Here is a 22821-nt window from a genome sequence, read left to right on the forward strand (position 1 = left end):
GTTCCAGTTCTTAGGGGGAATGCTTTCAACCTTTCTCCATCCCATATGAATGTTGGCTGTGGGTTTGTCATACATGGCTTTTATTATTTTGAGGTACTTCCTTCTATGCCTGATTTGTGAAAGGTTTTTATCATGAACAAGTGCTGGATTATATTGAATACTTTTTCTGCATCTATTGAGAAGATCATATTGTTTTTAATTCTGTTTATGTGGTGAATCACATTTATGGATTTGCTTATGGAACTATCCTTGCATCCCTGGGATGAAACCCACAATTAATACCTATTAATAGGTGATTTGACAATCTCCATTACCTCTCACAAGAGCTACATGGAATATTAATCTTCACAATTATATTTTTTATTCATTCACACTTCTACAAATCAAGTAAGGCTAAGAGATGCTAAGAAGCTTTGCCAGAGGCAAAAGCAAGGGCACTCAGGACTGAAGCACAGATTTGTCTGACCTCAAAGTGCAAGGCAAGACATTGAACTCTTGCCTACTGCATGCCTTAAATAGCAAAATGAATGGTACAACTCATATGGAAGCTTAGGGAAAGAAAAAGCCCACATGCTCCACAGTAGCTAAAGAAGGTTGGAATCATAATCCCTTAGGGATGGATAGAACCACCTAGACTGAGCATGATGCCTTCCTCCAGTGTTTGACTCCTCTTTATGACCTCCACAACTGGGTCAATACTCTGCTTGAACATCTCTCCTGATGAGGAACTCACTACTTTTCCCAGGCAGATATGTCCTGATTTCCTAAGGTGGCTGATTGTTAGCTCTTCCTCATGCAGATCTAAAAGGTGCTTCCCAAAAACCTTCCAAAGTGGTTACATAGTAAACGATAACACAAAAAGGTTGAAAAACAGAAACAACGAAGGTTTACCCTACTGTAAGAGCTTACATAGAGCATAGAATGTTCAGGAAAATTTGATGGCATATTTATCAGCCATCTTCCTTTCTCTGATATGAGAATGCTCTATCTCTAGGGCCATCCATACACAATCAGAAGTCTATTACCAAGTCTCGGCTGAGCTTTCTTGTCTCAGCATCATCACCCCTAGGACATCCCCCCTTTTCCCAAGCTTCTAATTTCTATCACAATCTTAATATGCTCTATTTTGTCACTGTCCCTTTAAAGTGCTCAGGACTGGCTACAGTGCTTAAGACAATTCAATCCTGTATCCTCTCCTTGAAACTGTCCCTCATATGTTTTTAAGAAAGAATATTGCTGACAACATTAAAACATCAGAAAGTCCCATAGGAAAATGCAGATTTCTGGCATCTGTTGAACATCAGAATCTCTGGCAACAGTTGACCCATATTCTCCCGTGGCAAGGATCAGCTAGCTGGCACTGAAGGCTGCTCGCTTTAAAAAGGAGCACAACCACGTACCTCTGCCATAGGGAATCCCACACGTCCATATTTGTTTCCCCAGCACAGGGTGCCAGTTTGCCATGTATCATTGCTATTATGCTATTGATTTTCTTGCTGTAAGGAGGAAAATTAAATATTTCTGGAAACTTTTCCCTATCAAAAGTGGAGAATGATATATAGATCAAGAGACCTGGCCATGTGCTTTTTTCAAAAAGAGGAGGAAGCACACATACTGCTTTGTAGAAATGGAAACTCTTTCCATGGGTTTAATATATAAAAGATTTGCATATTAATTTAATATATGCATATCTATTGGGGGGGTTGTACATATCTTTTTTTTTTTTTTTTTTTGAGACAGGGTCTCATTCTCTTGTTGGCTAGAGTGCAGTGGTATCATCACAGCTCACTGCAGGCTCCTGCGACAGCCTCCACAGTAGCTGGGCCTACAGGCATGCGCCACCATGCCCAGATAATTTTTTAATGTTTTTGTGGAGATGGGGTCTCGCTATGTTGCTCAGGCTGGTCTCAAACTCCTGGCCTCAAGTGATCCTCCTGTCAGACACCTCTCCCACTTCCTTTGTGACCTGCAACTCCCAAGAGTCCCTCATATTGTGTCTGTTTATCATGAAGCAGAAAGATCTTTCACAGCTCATAGTTAATTGTGATACCAGGAAACATAATTCAACCCTCAAAATGCTTAAGCAGCCAGTTTATCAATCAATTGTGAGGGTTGAATAAAGATATTTTCAGCTTTGAAATACTTAAAAAAAATTGCTTTCCAAGTCCATTTTCTCAAAAAGTTGCAGGACGCTAGACATGACAGAATGAGGTGTAAATGAAGACGAGATAGATACGCAATGGGTAACTAGGGTTCAATAACAAGAGAGAGGTCCCAGGGAAGTAACCGGCCCTCTGTCTGCAAAATTTAATGACTGGGGCAGTGCTCCAGCCAAGGTCAGCAATTATGGGGAGGCACAGAGGAGAGAAGGGTTAGTGAGACTCCCTGGGAGGGAAAAGCAAGAGGGTAGAGGAGCTAGCAACCTAGGGCCCAGTGGGTCCAAAGAGGATAGGAGGCCAGGCTGGGACTACAGCACCTAGGGGAGCCTCATGAGTCATGGCTCAGCCTCTGGTCATCCTCCCCACTTAACCTCACACTAGCAGCTACCAGAAGCCTCTCCCTCAGCCCTTTCCTTGGGGAAGAGAAAATAGAGTTAAGAAGCGGAGGAGCTCTAGTCTGGGTCCACTGCCCCATCAGAGTGGAGCTCTGGACCCTCCTCTTCTCTTATCTCAGGTCACCCTTTGGCTCCCCTGGGTAAAGGAGCAGAGCACTCTCTCAGCCTCTGCACCCCACACAGCTGAGCCACATTGGAAGGAGAGTGTGAGCAGCCCTGTGCCTTATCACCCACCTGAGCGCCCCTGCCACTGCCCCACCCAACTTCTGTAGGCCTGCACCCATTTTTATCACACACCCCTGCAGGGCCAGATCCCTCTGCCAGGGATCCTTCAGGAGAGGGGAATCTCCCCCCTTGGCTCCTACACACTCCGTCCATTCCAAATGGCAAAGAGAGGGCTGGGGCAGGGTGGGAAGTCACCTGATGGAGGTACACACTGAGAGGCATGGCTTGGAGTCCCTTCAGGGTCCTGCCCGCATACCAATGGGGAGGGGCTCTCCCTGCAGGAGCAAGTCGCAGACACTGGCCTCTGGGAACCCCCAGGCCCACTGTGCATGCCCTCCTCTTCCCTACCCTGCTTTGCCCTCCGCCAGCCCAGAACCCAGTTCAGCCACAGGTGTCCCCAAATCCTGTCCTCCTCCAGCCTGGTCAACTTTGCAAGGTGCTGCCTGCCCTCCCAGCCACCAGCTCCTGCCCCCTAGGCTATCTTGACTAGAGCAGGTTCCTCCCATACCTCCTCCACCCAAGGCTCCCAGTCCAGAGGGGCCTCTGCACTGTCCCATGCCCTGGCTGAGTGGGACCAGACCTCTGGGGGATACAGGGCCTCTCTCAAAGGCCCTTCCACCCTTCACATCCATCCCAGCACCTGTGGACTCAGAGCCCACTGCCCACCTGTCACTCAGCAGCCTCTGCTCCTTTTCCACCTGCCCTGGACTTTGGGCCAAGACTACCACAGCTGGCCATCTGGAGCATGGCACCCTCTGAGTAGAAAGTGTCCTCTGCCACAACCCTGCCATCAATCAATAAACAAATCTTATTGAGTGCCTACAGTGCCCCTAGCAGAGGGATACAAAAGTGAGTAGCACAGGCTCAATACTTGACCTGTCACAGATCATAGTCTATGGGACTATGATGTTACTACCCTAGGAGGAGCACAGCTTGTCCAAAATCTGTTTGGAAAAAAAATTGTAATAACCTTCTTTTGAAAAAAAATACAAGATGTGACGGTGTGTCATGTGTAGAATAATGCAAAGTTCACATATAATATCTCATTTAATCCTAAAATCATAGTGTTACTAGTGCTGGAACAATCAAACTTATCTTTGATAGTATGGCATGGTGTGATTAAGCATGCTGGTTCTAGAACAAACAGCCTGGGTTCAAATCCCGACTCTACCACATAATACCTGTGTGACCCTGAGCAAAATAGTAAGCCTCAGTTTCTCCATATCTGAAATATAGATAATTATAGCACCTATCTCATTCAGTTCTTGTAAGCAAGCTAATACGTGCTTAAAACACACAGGAGCTCAACATAGTTAGCTACCATAGCTATCACCTAATCCCAAATCCTAATCGTATGAGTAGGACCCGGAAAGGTAAAAGGACTTCTGTGGTCACACAAAGTTCCTGACTCTTAATCAAAGGTCTTTTTTCTGCGTTACTGATTCTCTTAGGAAACAGAAAATTCATTCAAAGGAACTTACTTATGTACTGCCCTAACCTAATGCTTAAGTTCTCCTGCCACATCCTCACCTGGTAATCACCAAGCCTCCACTTTCTGACCATGCAGATGATGAAAAGTAGCTTAAACTAAAATCTGATTTCTGGTAATTTCCACGCAGAGAGCCTACATCTGCATTCTCTGTTCACACAGAACAAGTCTAACACTTCAAGCCCAAGCCCACCCTTCAGATGTCTAAAGACAGCTGTGGTGCCTCTCCGGGTCTTCTCTTTCTCTGACTAATAGCTCTCCTTCCCCAAACCACCTCACTTCTCTGGACATACCTCTCAGAGTTCAGGGCTGAGAGATCCCCCATGTGTACAGCTATTGTGGGACACCCCGTGCAAGAGCAGGAGGCAAGAGCCCCTGCCCTACCTGTGACTCACCAGGCCGCTGGAGGATGCGAGCCAAGGATACAAATTAGAACCAAGTCTCCCCCTGACTTGAGACCCATATGTTCAAGTGTTTCGCTCATGGTGCAGCTGATGAGAGTGTTTGCTGATACCTGAGATTTGCTTCAAAATAATCAGGGAAAGAGGGAAGTTGGCATGAGAAGGGGAATGGAAGGTGTAAATGAGACTAAATTGGCCATGTCTTGACTGTGGTTGAAGCTGAATAACAGGACATTGAGTTCACTATACAATCCTTCCTATGTTTGTATATGTTTGAATGAAAATGTTCATAATAAAACCTTTTAAAAATATTTCTGACACAATATCTAATAAAAGAAAATGTCTTCCTCCTTTCTCCTTGAAATAGGAAGCTTCCCTTATATAAGATTCTAAGATAAGAGCCAGGCTTCTGAAACCTGCCCGCCCACATGGAGTCATTGTCTGGCCTCTAGTCTTACTATAGTGTAACACTGAGGCAAAGAAAAAATGCATATGTACCGTATCTCCAACACTGTGATAATGGGTGTACTTGTTTGTAAGATTATAAGTGAGTGGGTATTATTTTAACTAATTTTAAAGAGACTCATGACCCCCCAGGCCCATTACTCGGGGAGCCACTTGTGGGAGCAGCTGTAAGGGGGCCTGGAAACTGGACACTGCTGACCCCTGCCCTCTTCAGCCCATGGCAGTGACCCCATCAAACAAGCTCCATGTGGCCTATGTATAGTCAGACAAGAGCATTCAGCAGTAGAGACTTGATTCTGAGATGCCAGGTTTGTTCTCGTGGCTTGCTCCTGCCTGGCTGGTGCTGAGAGCCAAAAGTGGGGAGTTATGTGAGCTTTGTCCCATGCAGAGGGGACTTCGCAGGCCTGCCCAGCACAAGCACCGACTCAGCTGAGTCCCCTATGCTAAGAGAAGCAAGCTAACACTGCTCAAGCCAAAACCCACTATCTGAATACAGACTAGATGTCGCAGGCCTGCCCAGCACAAGCACCGACTCAGCTGAGTCCCCTATGCTAAGAGAAGCAAGCTAACACTGCTCAAGCCAAAACCCACTATCTGAATACAGACTAGATGTCAAGACACAGCATGATGCATGTAATTAAAAGGTACATTAGTATGAGGGTTCTAAGCCAGGCATGGTTTTTCCAAAAATCCTGGACTTCTCCTGTGAACATTCCACACACAAACTGCCTGAGGCTGCCCTCTATGTGCTGGCTCTCTCAGTCAGCCAGGCCAGAGGGAGACAGAGAAAAAACTTCCAGATCTCTGTCCAGATTATGTGATTTGTGACTGGAGCCATTATTTACTGAGTCTTTGATTAAATGACGAGAGGCTTCTGTCCCTACTCAACCTTTCAGTGCTTTCAACTTATTTGGATAGTTTAAGTGTTTAGGGTTTTTGCTTTTGTTTTTGTTGCATGGCTTCAGGCTTCAGAGCTATCAAACGCAACAGCTCCCCAGAAGAAGAGTTGGCACCATTACTTTGGGTTCATTTCCTCATCAATAAGTATATCATCAGGCAGGCGTAGCCAGGAAGCCAAGAACTTTGCTCGTTTTCATGACAGTTTTCCTGATGAAAATCTTCTCTGATTTTTATCTAGCACATGACCTTATCTTTGCTGGGCCTGCTGGCTCTGAAAAGTGCACCATGACCTGCTGCACGTCTGGCTGTGAAGCAATCGCATTGATCTGTTCTTTGGGACTTTATGCTCAAAGGGCCTTTGTGTCAGGTCCCAGCAGTGACAAATGGCACAATCACCCAGGATAATTCAGGAAAATTCAAAAAGAGATTATTTGCAAAGAGGGCAGAGTTACAGAAAACCAGGAGGGTGTGGTGATACACCCCAGAGCTAGCAAGAGTGAGAAGCCACCGCTGCCTCTTGGCAGGAAGCGGCCTGGGGAAGGAGTGGTTACTGGAACCCAAGAAGAGAGTTGAAATTCTACCTCCACTAGGGCTAGTTGCAGCTGCAGGATAGGAGCTGTGGGCTGCAGTAGAGAAAGGACACACAGCCAACTGGTGGTCTGGCAGGGAGAGATTGTATGAATAATTCCACCACCACACTCTCCTCCTGTCCCCAGCTCCTGCCATGCTCCCACTGGCCAACACCAACTGCAAGCCAGAGGACAGGGTGGCTTTTGAAGCAGCTCTCAAAGGTGGGCCCCAGAGCAGGGTGAAGAGCAGGCCTGGAGAATAACCACATGGGCCTTTTTCCTGCCTGAGCCTAGTCCCTGAGATAACCTTCCTTAGAGTCCTTTGGCCTCTGCTCTCTCCCATGTCTTTGGGTGACAGTCCTAAAATAAGCCACACCTCATTCTATCCAAGGAGGTTCCTCAACTCTTCCTCTTGAAGGATAGAAGAAAAGGGAAAAAGTCGTATCACTGAGCCTTAGATATTCTCAAGCCTGCACTAAAGTAGTTTTGGTACAGGAAAGGTAGCAGGCCAAGAAGCATACTGCTGTGACTCACTTCCATGTGGGAGACAAGACATGCTACTTTTTGAAGCCAGCCCCTCAAGAGGGAGACTTCTGTTCCCTAGGTGACAGAGGCCACCAAGAGCATCAGAGTTGTTGCAGGAGCCAGAGAGACATCTTTTGAGAACTCAGTAGCAAATACCTCCTAGCACTAGCTCCTAGGAACAGGGATGTAACTTGGGTCCCGCCACCCCATCACAGAGCAGGAACACTCATCCATGCCAGGAAACATGGAATGACATTCATAAAAGTTCAGCCAACAGTTTCAGGAGAACAAAACTGTGACATCTCTCCTGCCTTGTGTGTTGCCCCCTCTGTATAGCATTTTACAGACATAATACTTTCCCTAGCTTCTCACTGGTCCTGCCATTACACGTGATCTGACCTTCAGGAGATATTCTTCCAATCCTTTGCCAAAGAGACTTACAACATATCCAGCACTTTTGAAGGCTCTTGCGTACAGGATCTGAGCTGGTACTAACACTAGGGAATCCAAAATGCAATGTGGCCCATCTGTAAGAGTTGCACTTAAAAGATGCCAAATGATAAATGCAGCCCTAGCCTAAACCCATCCTTCAGTGGGTCAGTTGGTCAATACCTTGGTCCCTGAGTGCATACGTGTAATGTACATATAGTACTTAGAAGCTGATAGAACTCTCATGATTCCCTGATCTATAAAATAAGAGATACTGTGGTAAGAAAGGCTGAATGGAAGCCTGTGTAGCTGCCTCCACCCTAGCCAAGACGATAAATCAGAAACAATACAACATTCCAAGTTATATGGCAGAGTTTGGTGGCACCCTCAAAGACTTAAAGGATGCAGGGGATGGTCCCCCGGAAAACCAAATAGACAATGGCAATGGCAGATGATAGTGGACTACAACAACTTCCCCAAGTGGTGGCCCCAACTGGTACTGCGATTTTGCATGCTGTATCTTTTTTAGAATAGATCGACACAGACTCTAGCATTTGATATGTGACTTTTGATCAGGCAAATGTGTCCTCTCAGTCCCCCTCAGAGAAGGATCAGAGCAGTTTGCATTCACCTGGAATGGAAAGCAGTCTTAGCCCTATATTAAACCTCCTATTCTCTCCCAACCCATAGTCCAAAGGAACTTTTGTCTCTGTGCATCCCACAGAACATCAGACTGGCCCAGTATATTGATGACATGGACCACAAAGAGGTGCAGTGGTTGGTAGGCCTCTTTGGATTTTGCAGACAGCATATAACACACTTGGGAATATTGCTCTGGTCCATTTATTGGGTGTCTCAGATGAGTGGGATCGGTTTTTAAAAGATCTCTCAAAATAAGAGAGAGTACTGCAACAGGTTTAGGCTGCCTTATGAGCAGCCCCTGCACCTGACCATATGACCAGCAGATCCCATGGGCACTAGAGGTATCCACGATAGATAAGGGTGGGCACCATGTTAAGTGACTGACAAGCCCTGATAGGTGAGTTACAGCACAGATCTCTAGGGTTCTGTCACAAGGCTGTGCCATATGCAGCAGAGAACTATTTACTATATGAAAAGTAGCTCCCGGGCTGTTACTGGGCCCTAGTGGACACTGTTTGACCAGGGGACATAAGTGTGACTGTGTGATCAGAGCTGTCCATTGTGAGCTGGATAATATCAGAGCCATTAAGTCATAGTGTAAGGCAGGTAGTCCTAGTGACCCACCCGGAAAGTTCAGCCTTTCTCTTCCCCAAATTTTAGGTCCTGCTTAATTAAAGGTCCCTGTTCCCAAGCACAGAGTGGGGGATTCGCTTCCACCAGGGCCAGGAGTACAGTAAGGGTTCTACTAAATCTAAAGTATAGCTGCCGGCTGTCATGTCAGGCTTCAGTAGATCTTAGGCAACAGAGACATTACCATACGACCCTGATTATCATGAAGAGATAGAGTCGTTACTAGATAGCAACGTAATCAAGCCAGGGAAGAGTATGAGGCTCCTCTTGGTGCTTCTAATGCCCAGTGATAACTGTAACATGCAATTGCAGCAACCGTACCCTAACAAGGCACGGTAACCTCAGAGATAAAGGTCTGGGTTACCCCATTGGTTAAACAACCTAAACCAACACAAGTGCTTGCCAAGGAGTTGGGTGGGGGTATAGAAAAGGTACTAAAGGAGGAAGATAATGACTGTTAATAATGACCTCAGGACCAACTGCAACAGTATGGACTATAGCTTGTCCCAAAAAATAAAGGTATTATTTTAGATGTGATTAGTGTTTTTAATGATATTTTATTTTTTTAATTTTTTAATTTTTATTGGCACATAATTGTACATATTTATGGGGTACATAGTAATGTTTTGACACATATAATGTATAGTCATCAGATCAGCGTAATTAACATATCCATCATCTCAAACACTTATGGTTTTTTTGTGTTGGGAGCATTCAATATCCTCTTTCCAGCTATTTGAAATTACATAATATATTATTGTTAACTACAGTCCTCCTACAGTGGTATAGAACTCTGGAACTTATTCCTCCTATCTAGCTGTAATTTTGTATCCTTTAACAAATCTCTCCCTAACCACTACTTCCCAGCCTATAGTATTCTCTGTTCTACTTTTTACTTTTATAAGATCAATTTTTTTTAGCTTCCACATATGAGTGAGAACATGTGTTGTTTAACTTTCTTTCCCTGCACTTAACATAATGTCCTCCAGTTCCATCCATATTGTTACAAATGAAAGGAGTTCATTCTTTTTTATGGCTGAATAGTATTCCATTATATATATAAATCTTGGCTATGGTGAATAGTACTGCAATAAACATAGGGGTGCAGATGTCTCTTCAATATACAAATTTCCTTTCCTTCACTTAAATGCCCAGTAGTGAGTGAGGTTGCTGGTAGTTCTATTTTTAGTTTTTTGTGGAACCTCCATCATGTTCTCCATAGTGGCTGTACTACTTTACATTTCCACCAACAGCATACAAGAGTTTCCTTTTCTCTGCATCTTCACCAGCATTTGGGTTTTGTTTGTTTATTTGTTTATTTTTGTCTTTTTGATAATAGCCATTCTAAGATGGCTATTAATAGCCATTCTGAGATGATACTACATTGTGGTTATGACTAGTGATTAGTGATGTTAAACATTTTTTCCATATACCTCTTGGCCATTAGTATGTCTTCTTTTAAGAAACATCGGTTCTGATCATTTGCCCATTTTTTAATCAGATTGGTTTTTTGTTGTTGAGATATTTGAGTTCCTTTTATATTCTGGATGTTAATCCCCTGACAGATAAATATTAATATTTTGGAAATATTTTCTCCCATTCTATAGGTTGTGTTTTCACTCTGTTGTTTCCTTTGCTATGCAGAAGGTTTTTGGCTTGATATAATCCCATTTGTTTATTTTTACTTTTGTTGCCTGTGCTTTTGAGGTCTTAGCCATAAAATCTTTTCCTAGACCAATGTCCTGAAATATACGTTCTACTTTTTTTCTAGTAGTTTTATAGTTTCGAGTCTTACACTTAGGTCTTTGATTCATTTTGAGTTGATTTTTTTACAGGGCAAGAGGTAGGGGTCTAGTTTCATTCTTCTGTATATGGATACCCAGTTTTCCAGCACCACTTATTGAGGAGACTGCCCTTTCCCCATTGAGTACTCTTGGAGCCATTGTCAAAACTCAGTTGACTGTAGGTATGTGGATTAATTTCTGAATCTCTATTCCATTCCTTTGGTCTATGTTTCTGGTTTTATGCTAGTACCATGTCATTTTGGCTACTACAGCTTTGTAGTATATTTTGAAGTCTAACGGAGTGAGGCCTCCAGCTTTGTTCTTTTTGTTCAAGATTGCTTTGGCTAATCGGGGTCTTTTTTGTTCAATACAAATTTTAGGACTTTTTCTTATTTCAGCAAAGAATGTCATTGGTATTTTGATAGGGAATGCATTGAATCTGTGTGATTAACATTTAAATCAGTAGACTTTAAGTAAAGCAGATTACCCTCCACAATGTGGGCGGGCCTTATCCAATCAGTTGAAGACCTTAAAAGCAAAGACTGAGGTTTCCCAAGGTAGAAAGGATTATCCTCAAGACTGCAACACAGAAACCCTGCCTGACTTTCGAGCCTGCTGCCTTGAGAAATTCAGACTCAAGACTGCAACATTGCTTGAGCCCAGGAGTTTGAGGTTGCAGTGAGCTCTGCACTCTGCCTGGGGCTACAGGGTGAGGCTCTTGTCTAGAAAAAAAAAAGACTGCAACATCAATTCTTATCTGAATTTCCAGACTACTGGCTTGCCCTACAGATTTCAGACTTACTAGCTTCCACAATGGTGTCAGCCAATTCCTTAAAACAAATCAGTGTGTGTGTGTGTGTTTGTGTGTGTGTGTGTCTCCCCCTTCACTCTCCCTCCCCCCCACCAACCCTCATATAATCTCTATCCTATTGGTTCTGTTTCTCTGGAAAGCCCTGACTAATACACCTCCCTTTATGAGACTTTTTTATTATAAATTGAAATGGCTACCACCTTGAAGAATCAGTGACATAAGATTAAATGAACTTAATGTGGGACATCGTATCATCTCATTTCCATAGGTGGACAGTAGCTGATAAACTTGGTGTCCTGCCAATATACCATCACCGCCCACCAAAGTGAGCCTCTAGAGAGGCTTCTTATTCCAATCATCCCAACTCTCTCCCTAAAAGCTTCCTCTGACTACAGGAGCATGCTCAGCCAGTGCACAGGACAGACCAAAAATGTTAGGAAGTTAATGACCTTGAAGTGGTCTCAACTCATAATGGCTGAGAATTGGTGGATAAATAAACCAGTTTCATTACCTTTCTGGTGAGAAAATGCTGAGGCATGTCCTATACCATCCCCCAAAAGTCACAGGTGAGATAAAGCCCCAGTTGCCCACAGAGGTAATTTGCTCATTAACACACCCTGTATTTTCTTTCCTTCTTTCCTTCTCTGTTTCATTTCTTCACTACCCCATTAATGCTTCCAGGAGTCGCATCACAAATAGACTACTTGCACTCAAATCCTCGTATTAGGGTCCCTAGGGAAATCCAATCTAAGATACTCCCAGACATCAAGATTTATTTAAAACTACAGTAATTAGTACAGTGTGGTGTTGATGCAAAGGCAATCGATTAGAGCAATAGAACAGAAGAGAGTTCAGAAACAGACACATTTATCCATAGACACTTGGTTTATGGCAAAGGAAGAACTAACTGCAGAGAAGTGGCAAGGGACAGTCATTAGAATAAATAGTGTTGGGTCAAGTGACTATGCACGAACAAGGAAAAATGAAATTTGACTCCTATCTCACAGATACATGAAAATTAATTCCAAGTGACCCAAATGTGAAAGGTAAAACAATAAAACTTCCAGATCGGCCGGGCGCGGTGGCTCACGCCTGTAATCCTAGCACTCTGGGAGGCCAAGGCAGGCAGATTGTTTGAGCTCAGGAGTTCGAGACCAGCCTGAGCAAGAGCGAGACCCCATCTCTACTAAAAATAGAAAAGAAATTATACAGACAGCTAAAAACATATGTATATATAGAAAAAATTAGCTGGGCATGGTGGTACATGCCTGTAGTCCCAGCTACTCGGGAGGCTGAGGCAGGAGGATTGCTCAAGCCCAGGAGTTTGAGGTTGCTGTGAGCTAGGCTGACGCCACGGCACTCTAGCCCGGGGAACAGAGTGAGACTCTGTCTCAAAAAAAAAAAAACTTTCAGATGATGTAATAGGAGAATATCTTTATTACCTTGGAATTTAGAAAGACTTCTTCAAGGTGCACAAAAAGAACTAATGTTAAAGCAAGTTTCTCAACCTCGTGCTATTGACATTTTGAATTGGATAAATTTTTGTTCTGGGGAGCTTTCCTGTACATCGTAGGATGTTTAACAGCATCCCTGTCCTCTATCCACTAGATGCCAGTAGGTTCCCCACCACCATCCCCAAGTTATGACAACCAAAAATGTCTCCAAGACATTGTCAAATGTCCCCTAGGGGTATGGTTACCAGAATTAGGGGGAAAAAATAAAAAGAATGTCCAGTTAAATTTGAATCTCAGATAAACAACAAGAAGAAATATATATATACACATATATATATATTTGGGATATATATATCCATATACATATTTGGGATATATATCGATATATATGTATATTTGGGAGAGATATATATATATATCCCAAATACTACCTGAGAAATACTTATATTAATATGTTTTTCATTGTTTATCTGGGTGTCCTGTATTCGTACTTATATGGGTGTCCGGAATTTTATCTGATAACCTACCTGGAAGGACAGAATCACCCCTTCATTGAGAAACACTGCCTTAAAGGAAAAATAATTGATAGGTTGGACTTTAAGGAGGACTTCTAGTCATCAGAAGACACCTTTAAGAGAATGAAAAAGCAAGCCACAGAATGGGAGAATATCTTTGCATCACATATACCAACAAAGCACTCATGTGCAGAACTTATAAATTATGCCTATCAATCAATAATTTAAAAAATCAGACATCCAATAGAAACACAAACAAGAGATTTGAACGGGAAATTAACAAAATAAGATAACCAAATGGCCAACAAACATATGAGAGGTATCCAACCTTGTAAGGAATCAGGAAAATACAAATTAAAAACACAAAGCAATAGCACTAAGCACTCATTAGGATGGTTGAAATCAGAAAAATTGCTATTAAATATTGCCTAAGAGAGCAACAGGAACGCTCATGCACCACTAGAGGGAGTGTCAACTGGCTCCACCACTTTGATAGTATCAGATGAGAAACTGAAAATGAACATATCCAATGACATACTTAGGAACACACCCAAAAGAAATCTCTGCATCATAAAGCATGAACAAGAATGTTCATAAAAACATGACGTGTAGAAACAACCCAAAAGTCTTTCAACAGGACAATGAATAAATGCTGTGGTATAATCATACAAGAGGATGCTACTCAACAGTATAAATTAACTTATTACAATTATATGAGTGAAAGGCCAGGCGCAGTGGCTCACGCCTGTAATTCTAGCACTCTGGGAGGCCAAGGCAGGTGGATCGCTCAAGGTCAGGAGTTCCAGACCAGCCTGAGTGAGACCCCGTCTCTACTAAAAATAGAAAGAAATTATCTGGCCAACTAAAATATATATATACAAAAAAATTAGCCGGGCATGGTGGCGCATGCCTGTAGTCCCAGCTACTCGGGAGGCTGAGGCAGTAGGATCGCTTAAGCCCAGGAGTTTGAGGTTGCTGTGCGCTAGGCTGACGCCACGGCACTCACTCTAGCCCGGGCAACAAAGTGAGACTCTGTGTCAAAAAAAAAAAAACAATTATATGAGTGAATATCACAAGCATAATGTAAAGAGAAGAAAAAGCCAGACTTAAAAGATCTATGGTGTCTGTCTACTTATATAAAGTTTAGAAACAGACAAAACTATTGTATGGTGTTAGAAGTCAAGATGGCAGTTACAGTTGGTGAAGATGGAGATGATAAGAATTAGGAAGAGGTACATGGTGGGGAGTGGGGGACTTCTGAAGTGCTGGTGACATCCCATTTTCTGATTGGGTAGTAGTTACAGGGCTGTGTTCACTTTGTGACAGCTCACTGAGTTATATTAGTGTCACACTGCAATTAAAAGTTTGGTTTGTTGGGGTTTTTTTTAACTGGTTTTTCAGTCCCTCTAAGTATTTTTGTTTACCTAATTTCTAGTGAACACTTAACTCTTGATTTTCAGTGACTTCTCTTTTTACCCTCAGTCAGTCAATTTTACCATATTTTTAAAAGGTATATTTTTTTACCTGTAGCAGCCTCTTTCATTATGCTGGTTAATCACCAAGGAAAATTTTTTAAGTGCCTGGAAACATTGATCCAGAGATTTTATTTCTTGAACTTGCACTATGTTTGTAATTTACAGGGTTCTTATGCGTTGTTGCCTTTTAATATTCTATATTCCAATTTTTCATTAACAAATTTTCTTGTTTTACCTCTGTTATCTCCCTTCTCCTGCAAGAATGTTGAATTTAATTGGGTGCAAACACTATTACTGAAGGAATTACAGCTAACACCTGGCCTAGTTCATGTTCCAAGTCTATTTCCATATCCCTGAATCTTAAAAACATCACCTTTAATTTTCATCATACTAAGGCATTTTCCACGATTTGTTTCCTCAAGTAGTACTGTTTGGATTAAATTAATAGCTTCTCTAATCTCATTTTTTACTCAGTCTTTTTGGACAGGTCAGGTGATCTACAACAGAGAGTGCCTCCACCTTTCTGTACTCATCTTTCACTGTTTCATCCGTTCAGTCTTGAATAATAAAAGTACACCTTGCTTCTCACCACCTCACTCACTCCCTCACTGATTCCCCAAAAAGGATGCCAAATATGTTCTAGCAAACCAATGAATACATAAGTTTTATTCATCTGGCAAGGATCCGCCTTCTAATGCAACTTCCAAGAGTGTATCATGTCATTAAATCAGCAAATGTTTTATTATACATAAATGTGATTTTCAGACTCACATGAGAATGTGATTTCCTCCCATAGACATTTCATAAATTTTTATTTTAAGATTATTTATTTCTTCTTCACATACAGGACCACTTCACTGTCATCTGCTCACCCACACCCTTCTTTTACTCTAGAATTATGTTCCATCCATGATCTTCCCATTAAATTATCAGATACGCTGCTAAGGATTTCAAATCTCCTGTTTAGCAATCCATGACCCAGCAATGAAATAAGAGGACCATTTTTCTCACCTGCCTTGGCATGGCTTTTCCTGCCTGTATCAAATTGCTGCACTGTTGACTAATCTCTTGAAAATTGAGGCCGGGCGCGGTGGCTCACGCCTGTAATCCTAGCACTCTGGGAGGCCGAGGCGAGTGGATCACTCGAGGTCAGGAGTTCGAGACCAGCCTGAGCAAGAGCGAGACCCCGTCTCTACTAAAAATAGAAAGAAATTATTGGCCATATATATAGAAAATGTATATAGAAAAAATGAGCCAGGCATGGTGGCACATGCCTGTAGTCCCAGCTACTTGGGAGGCTGAGGCAGTAGCATCGCTTAAGCCCAGGAGTTTGAGGTTGCTGTGAGCTAGGCTGATGCCACAGCACTCACTCTAGCCCGGACAACACAGCGAGACTCTGTCTCAAAAAAAAAAAAAGAAAGAAAGAAAGAAAGTTGACCCTGAGTGCCCAGTTAACTGTTGCCGCACTACAAACTGCTCCAAAATTTAGTACTATAAAACAACCATAGTATTAATATTACTCTCATGAATTCTAAGGTTCAAGAATTCACACAGAGCACAGGAGAGACTCCTGGTCTCTGCTCCATGAAGTCTGGTGCCCTACTTGGGAAGACTCAAAGGCTAGGTGTGACTCACCAAGGGCTGGTGTCATTTAGAGGCATCTTCATTCACACATCTGGCAGTTGTTGACAACCATTGGCTAGGACCTCAGCTGGGCTGACACAGGAGCACCCATATGTGGCCTCTCCATGTAGTCTTTCTGCATGGGCTAGCTGGACTCTCTGGTAGCACAGTGGGTGGGTTCTAAGAGTGAACATCCCAAGAAAATAATGTCAAAGTGTGTGGCATTTTCATGACCCAGACTCAGAAGCTACATTGCTGGGGGCAGTCATAAACACCCATCTGGACTCAAGTGAAGGTACATGCACACCCCCTCTTCATGGGAAGTGAAAGTTTCCAGAACAGAATGTGAAACTGAGAGTGTTGCAACCATCTTTGGAAAATATAATCTGCCACACAAAGCTTCCACCAAACCTGTCCTCGTGGTCTACAGCCTCTAGCTTCTCCCGGATTTCCAGAATTCTGCCTCTTCTTATATTTCTAACACCCCAGCTAATAATTTCATCTGATGATAATGATGATGATGATGATGATTGACATTTATCAAATCTATATGCTATGAACTGATCTACAAGATTTAAATGTATTAACTTATTGGTCTCCATAGCAATACTATGAAGCAGGTACTACTGTTAAGCTCATTTTACAACAAGGAAACTAAGGTACAGAGAGGTTAAGAAACTTGCCCAAAATCATACACTGTTAAAGAGAAGATCTGGAATTTGAACTCAGGGAATCTCCATCCAAGGCCTGCACTTGTAGCAACTACTCTTCCATTTATTCAATAAATACTAATTGAGCATCTGACAAACGAAGGCACTCTTCCAAATTCAGGGGTAAGGAGTGAACACAGTAGATAAAAATCCCTTCTTTTGTGTAGTTTGCATTCTAGTGATAGGAGACAAATGACAAACAAGTAAGCAAGTATTAATAAATACACATCAGACGATAATAAGTGATATGGAAAGTAAGGCAGGATGATGATAGGAAGTTCCAGAGGTGAGGAAGAAGACTGATTTTAAATATGCTGGTCAAGTAACATCTAATAAAACATTTTATTAGAGGCCTGAAGGAAGTGAGGTATCAGAAAGCCATGTGGATATTTGGAGGCAGAGCACTTCAACAGGGAACAGCAAAAGGCCCTGAGGCAGAAGCAGGTCTGGCACGCTCAACTGAGAGGCCCAAGTGGCTTGAGCAGGACAGGCAAGAGACGTGGTCATGGAGCCAGGTGGGGACCAGACCACCAAGGGTCTTGAAGGTCACTGTAAGGTCTTTAGATTTTACTCTGAAACCAGAATCCATTGGAGGACTTTGAGGAGAAGTGCAATGTGATCTGCTTCAAACTTTTATAAGGATCACTCTGTCCACCGTGTGGAGAATAAACTGTAAGGGAGCAAGAGCTGGGGCAGGAAAATCAGTCGGGAGACCCTTAGGATGGTCCAGGCAAAGGATGACATTAGCTTGAGCCGGGTGCCAACTGTGGTGGAGGTGGTAAGGTGTCTAATTGTTAGAGCAACATGAGGAAGACTTTATTCAGGACTATCACAATAGGTATAGGGACCACTGTAACAGGGTCTTGCAGTGGGGAAAAGAGATTGGGCAAACTCCAACGAAATACAGCACGGGCAAGTGGGAATTTATAGCCATGGAGCAGGGTTGGAAGTGAGTGGATGAAAAATTACTAAGATGAAACATCAGGGGTAAGGGGGATTTGGACTAAACCAACCTAACAGGATTCTTGCTTAAAATAGGCCAGAGCGATCAGACATCACTTGAGGAATGGTGGAATATGAGGTACCTGATTGGATACAGAAGGTGATCAGATATCAAGGCTGAGGGTTTCCTGTTAAACTGACTTAGCAGGGCTCTTTGTTAAAACTGGATTTTATGAGGAAGTATACAGATGAGCCTAGGAGAAGGTTCATAAGCCTAACTAAAATTTGGCCAAGAAAACAGTATCTGTCATAGCCTCAATCCCAGGCACATTTTGTTTTTTGGTCTCTGGAGATTTCCTTTATTTTTCTAGTTAACTTGGCAATACATTTAAATGGAGGTGTGTTAAATTTTGTCCAGCATATCCAGGAATTTTATACTGGAAGTTTTTAAATAAATACACCATTATAGTGTTCCTCCCAACTGTTTTTCAAAGATCACTCAGCTTGCAATGTGTGGAATAGTTTGGAGAGGAAAAACGTGAAAAAGCAAGATCTATTAAGAGTATAGCAGAAATTTAGACAAAAAAGAATAACTTCTATGAGGGTTGTGGTGGAAGAGGTAAGAGAAAAACGGATCTGGGAAACATTCAGTAAGTAAAATCAGCAGGGTTTCAGACATCTGATTTCTTACAGGAGAGAGTTGCACAGGAGATTTGGGAAGTCTTCCGTAAAAAAAATTGGTAACTGAATTCACGGTGTAGAAACTTGGGAGAAAGTGTAGAGTAGGAAGAGAAGAAGGTCCTAGGACCCAGCTCTAAGGAATACTAACATGTTAAGAACTTAGAGAAGGCGGAGCAAACATCAGACACTGGAAAAAGCTAGGAGAAAGACCCAGAGGGTAGTATGGCTTTCACTGAGGCTAAGAGACCAAGCATTGCCAAAGGGAGGGAGGAGCCAGCAAGTGCCCAGTGATACTGAGAGGTCAAGAAAAATGACGGAAAACCAGACATTAGATTTGGTGACACATGGGAAATGTGTGTTCTTGGAGAGGGGAAATGAATAATAAAGGCAAAAACCAGACGGGAATGAATTGGGAAACAGAAAATGGAAACCACACTTTCGAGGAGTTTGGCTACGAAGGCGAAAAGAAAGAGAGAACATTTGCTGGAGAAAAAGAGGGCTGGAGAAAGGTAATTTTAAGATGAGGGGAAGTCTGAAATGTTTAAATGCTGATAGGAAGGATCCAGAGGGAACAGGGAGGAGAGAAAACAAGCCGAGTAGGTAGAATCCATAATGCCGGTGGACGGATTCTCTTGTATTACTGACTCACCAAACTAAATGAACGGAATTCTGCGGTTTTGGTAGCTTCAGGTTTTAGGTCAAGAGTTTTGCTGGTTTGGTTTGGTTTTCCGCACTAACACCTTCCCTCATCCGCCCCCTCCTCCTCTTTCCCCGCCCTGCGGTCTAATCCCACTTGTCCCCGCCGTGCTTCCCAGAGCAATAGAGCCTATCTTTACACATCCTTCCAGGGCTCAGAGAAGGGCCACGCCCAGTCTTACTCCGGTCCGCCCCAATCGGAGGCGCTTCCGGGGATACGCATGCGCAGAGAGGTCGCAGTCGCGCCGGAGGTGAGCTGAGCTTTAAAGCTAGCGCAGGCGCGTTAGGTCCCGGTCGCTATGCGGGTGCTTGTGGGTAAGGGAGGGCAGAGAGGGAGAATGGGGGCAGGTTTAGCCAGAGATTGAGGATTGGGAGGCCGTTGCCGGGAGGGCAATGTCTCCTGCTCAGGCTGCCTGGCCTTGGCCTTCTAGCCCGAGAAGCCGAACCTCCCTAACCCCTGTGACCGGTGTCACCTCTGCATGGCGGGGAAGGAGACAGGAGGAGGGCAGAAGTCTGGCGGCAGATGGGATGGCACGAGAGCAGGGGGCCACGGGCGGGGACTGAGGGCGCGCCCCGCCCCCCAGGAATATAAACAATTTGTTTTTTCCGATCAGGTGGCGGGACAGGCTTCATTGGGACAGCCCTAACCCAGCTGCTGAAAGCCAGGGGCCACGAAGTGACGCTGGTCTCCCGACAACCCGGGCCCGGCCGGATCACGTGGGTATGTCGGTCCTCTGGAAGCTGGGTGGGAAGGCGGCGCGGGCGGGGCCAGGGGCACTGTGTGCTTTGTCTGACAGGATGAGCTCGCTACGTCCGGGCTGCCCAGCTGCGATGCCGCCGTCAACCTGGCCGGAGCGAACATCCTCAACCCTCTCCGAAGGTCAGCCCGGGCCCTAAAGCTGACAGCCTCCAGAGCAGAGGGAGGGAGAGGGTCCGACTCTGAGGAGACCCTGTGAGCTGTGGATAATGGAGCTGCCGGGTTGAAATCTAAGCCGATATCCCGGACTACTTATTCTGCCCATTTGCCTCTCTACCTAGTCAGCCAGTTGGCTTAAGTCCTCATGTATAACTCAGGATGCCCAAGAAAGATATACCCTTTCCCTCTACAGGAGACATGGACTTTTTCTCTTAAGACACAATTCAGGGTTTTACTAGAAATGGGTATGAACAGTTCCCAGGGAGAGAGGGGGGGATATGTGCATGGATGTATTTAGTGGCTTTTTATTTCTTCTGTTTCTCCTGCAGGTGGAATGAAGCCTTCCAAAAAGAGGTTCTCAGCAGCCGCCTGGAGACCACCCAAATGCTAGCTAAAGCTATCACCAAGGCCCCACAACCCCCCCAGGCCTGGATCTTAGTCACAGGTGTAGGTATGCCCCCAAATCAGCAACCCATTACATTAGCCAGGGGACGGGTAGAGGGTGCAGAGTGAAAGGGTAGCTCAGGCACTGGTCTTTTCCAGGCAGAATAACTTCCTAGGCCCTTGATCCACACGTTTCTCCTACCCTTTGGATACTTTGAGAAATGGAGACCCCGAGAGAAAGAGAGAGGAGTGGCACTGCTCCTAGCACCAGGGAAAAGTCCAAGGGACTTGGGAAAGTCCCTTGCTTTTCATACCACAGTTCTTTAGGAACAGAGTTCCTGATTGTTCTATGTCACCCTTGGGACCAAATAATTGCAAACAATTATAATGTGCACACCAACCACTATTTGAAGTGCTTTATACGTATTACATCATTTAATCCTCACAACAACCCCATGAGGTAGGTACTATTATGCCCATTTTAAAAATGTGAAAATTCCATACCAAGAGATTATGTAATTTGCCTAAAGTCACAGAGTCAACAAATGAGATTAAAATTCAGGCAGCCTGGCACCAAAGTTTCTGTTCTTAACCACTATACTCTAGCAGCCTTTAAGTTTAGCCCTGCAACCAAAGATAAGAGTTCCTCCAGGGCAGGAACAGATCAGGTAATGGAGAAGCTCAAGGGGAAAATATCCATGCCTCTGTCTTCACATGGGGAGATGCCAAGGGCTAAAGAGGGTGAGGCCAAGGGAAGTGCAAAAAGCCAGGCAGGAGCAAGGACACCAGGGCAAACGAGTGCTGTTCCACCGGCAGCTTACTACCAGCCCAGCCTGACAGCAGAGTATGATGAGGACAGCCCAGGAGGGGATTTTGACTTTTTCTCCAACCTCGTGACCAAATGGGAAGCAGCAGCCAGGCTTCCTGGAGATTCTACACGGCAGGTGGTGGTGCGCTCCGGTGAGAACCAGGACCTGGGTACCAGATGGTGTTCGAACTTCCTCTGGGTTGGAGGAGTGGTGGGATCAGGGGAGCTGAGCTTACAGAGAGTACAAAGATGCCACCACTTCTGGCTAACCTGCAGACAGGAGGCTGGGCAGGCCCAAAGAGAGCCATACCCTTCCACTCAGCTGAGTTGAGTGGGCACTAGGAGAGGGGTGCCTGAGAAAGTGGGAGGACCAGCAGGACTGCTTCGAGGCTCAGGGACGGTCCCTGTACCATCTCTCTTGCCTGCTCTAGGGGTTGTGCTGGGCCGTGGAGGTGGTGCCATCAGCCTCATGCTACTGCCCTTCCGCCTGGGCCTGGGGGGCCCCATCGGCTCAGGCCACCAATTCTTCCCCTGGATTCACATCAGGGACCTGGTGGGAATTCTGACCCATGCCCTTGAAGCAAACCATGTGCAGGGGGTCCTGAATGGAGTGGCTCCAGCCTCCACCACTACCAATGCTGCGTTTGCCCAGGCCTTGGGTGCTGCCCTGGGCCGCCCAGCCTTCCTTCCTCTTCCCAGCATTGCAGTGCAAGCTGTCTATGGGCGAGAGCGTGCCATCATGCTGCTGGAGGGCCAGAAGGTGATCCCACGTCGGACGCTGGCTGCGGGCTACCAGTATTCCTTCCCAGAGCTAGGGGCTGCCTTGAAGGAAGTCGTAGCCTAAGTAGGGAAGTGCATGGCCAGGGGCTGAGTCCTGTCCATCAACAGAGGCTTCCTTGTTAGACACTGTATATAGGCTCAGCTATTCTTCTGCTTGAGATCTGAAGCCATCTGGTTCTTAGGGATTCCCCCTTCCTATTCTGTTGCTCTACCTTATTTAACTGGCAGATTGTCCACAGTCTCAAGGCAATAATCTCAACAGGTTGGGGCCTTAACCTCTTTGACTCCTTGTGAAAGGATTTCCAAGCTTGGTCTCTACGGATCTGTTGCTGCCCCGCTTCTCCTTCGTGCTGTGTAGAGAACGCTTTGCTGTTCAGGCAATAAAGACGAATTATCTCGCTAGCCTCGGCGCA

At 44.5% G+C, this 22821-nt stretch overlaps 1 protein-coding gene across 6 annotated transcripts; it reads left to right on the top strand.

The window, feature by feature from the left end:
* The first annotated feature begins 19781 nt into the window (after positions 1-19781).
* SDR39U1 (short chain dehydrogenase/reductase family 39U member 1) lies at positions 19782-22810 on the top strand. Of its 6 annotated transcripts, none has more exons than XM_045569579.1 (6): positions 19782-19835; positions 20135-20241; positions 20318-20400; positions 20766-20887; positions 21637-21780; positions 22060-22810. In XM_045569579.1, the coding sequence occupies exons 1-6, from the start codon at positions 19820-19822 to the stop codon at positions 22470-22472; spliced, it is 885 nt and encodes a 294-aa protein (XP_045425535.1). In that variant the 5' UTR covers positions 19782-19819; the 3' UTR covers positions 22473-22810. The 6 variants fall into 6 exon arrangements, with proteins under 6 accessions (XP_045425535.1, XP_045425518.1, XP_045425527.1 ...); XM_045569562.1 differs by lacking the exon at positions 19782-19835 and adding an exon at positions 19847-20046; XM_045569571.1 differs by lacking the exon at positions 19782-19835 and adding an exon at positions 19908-20051.
* Positions 22811-22821: the final 11 nt, after the last annotated feature.

This window comes from Lemur catta, chromosome 1 (assembly GCF_020740605.2).
Source record: "Lemur catta isolate mLemCat1 chromosome 1, mLemCat1.pri, whole genome shotgun sequence".
NCBI lineage: Eukaryota > Metazoa > Chordata > Mammalia > Primates > Lemuridae > Lemur > Lemur catta.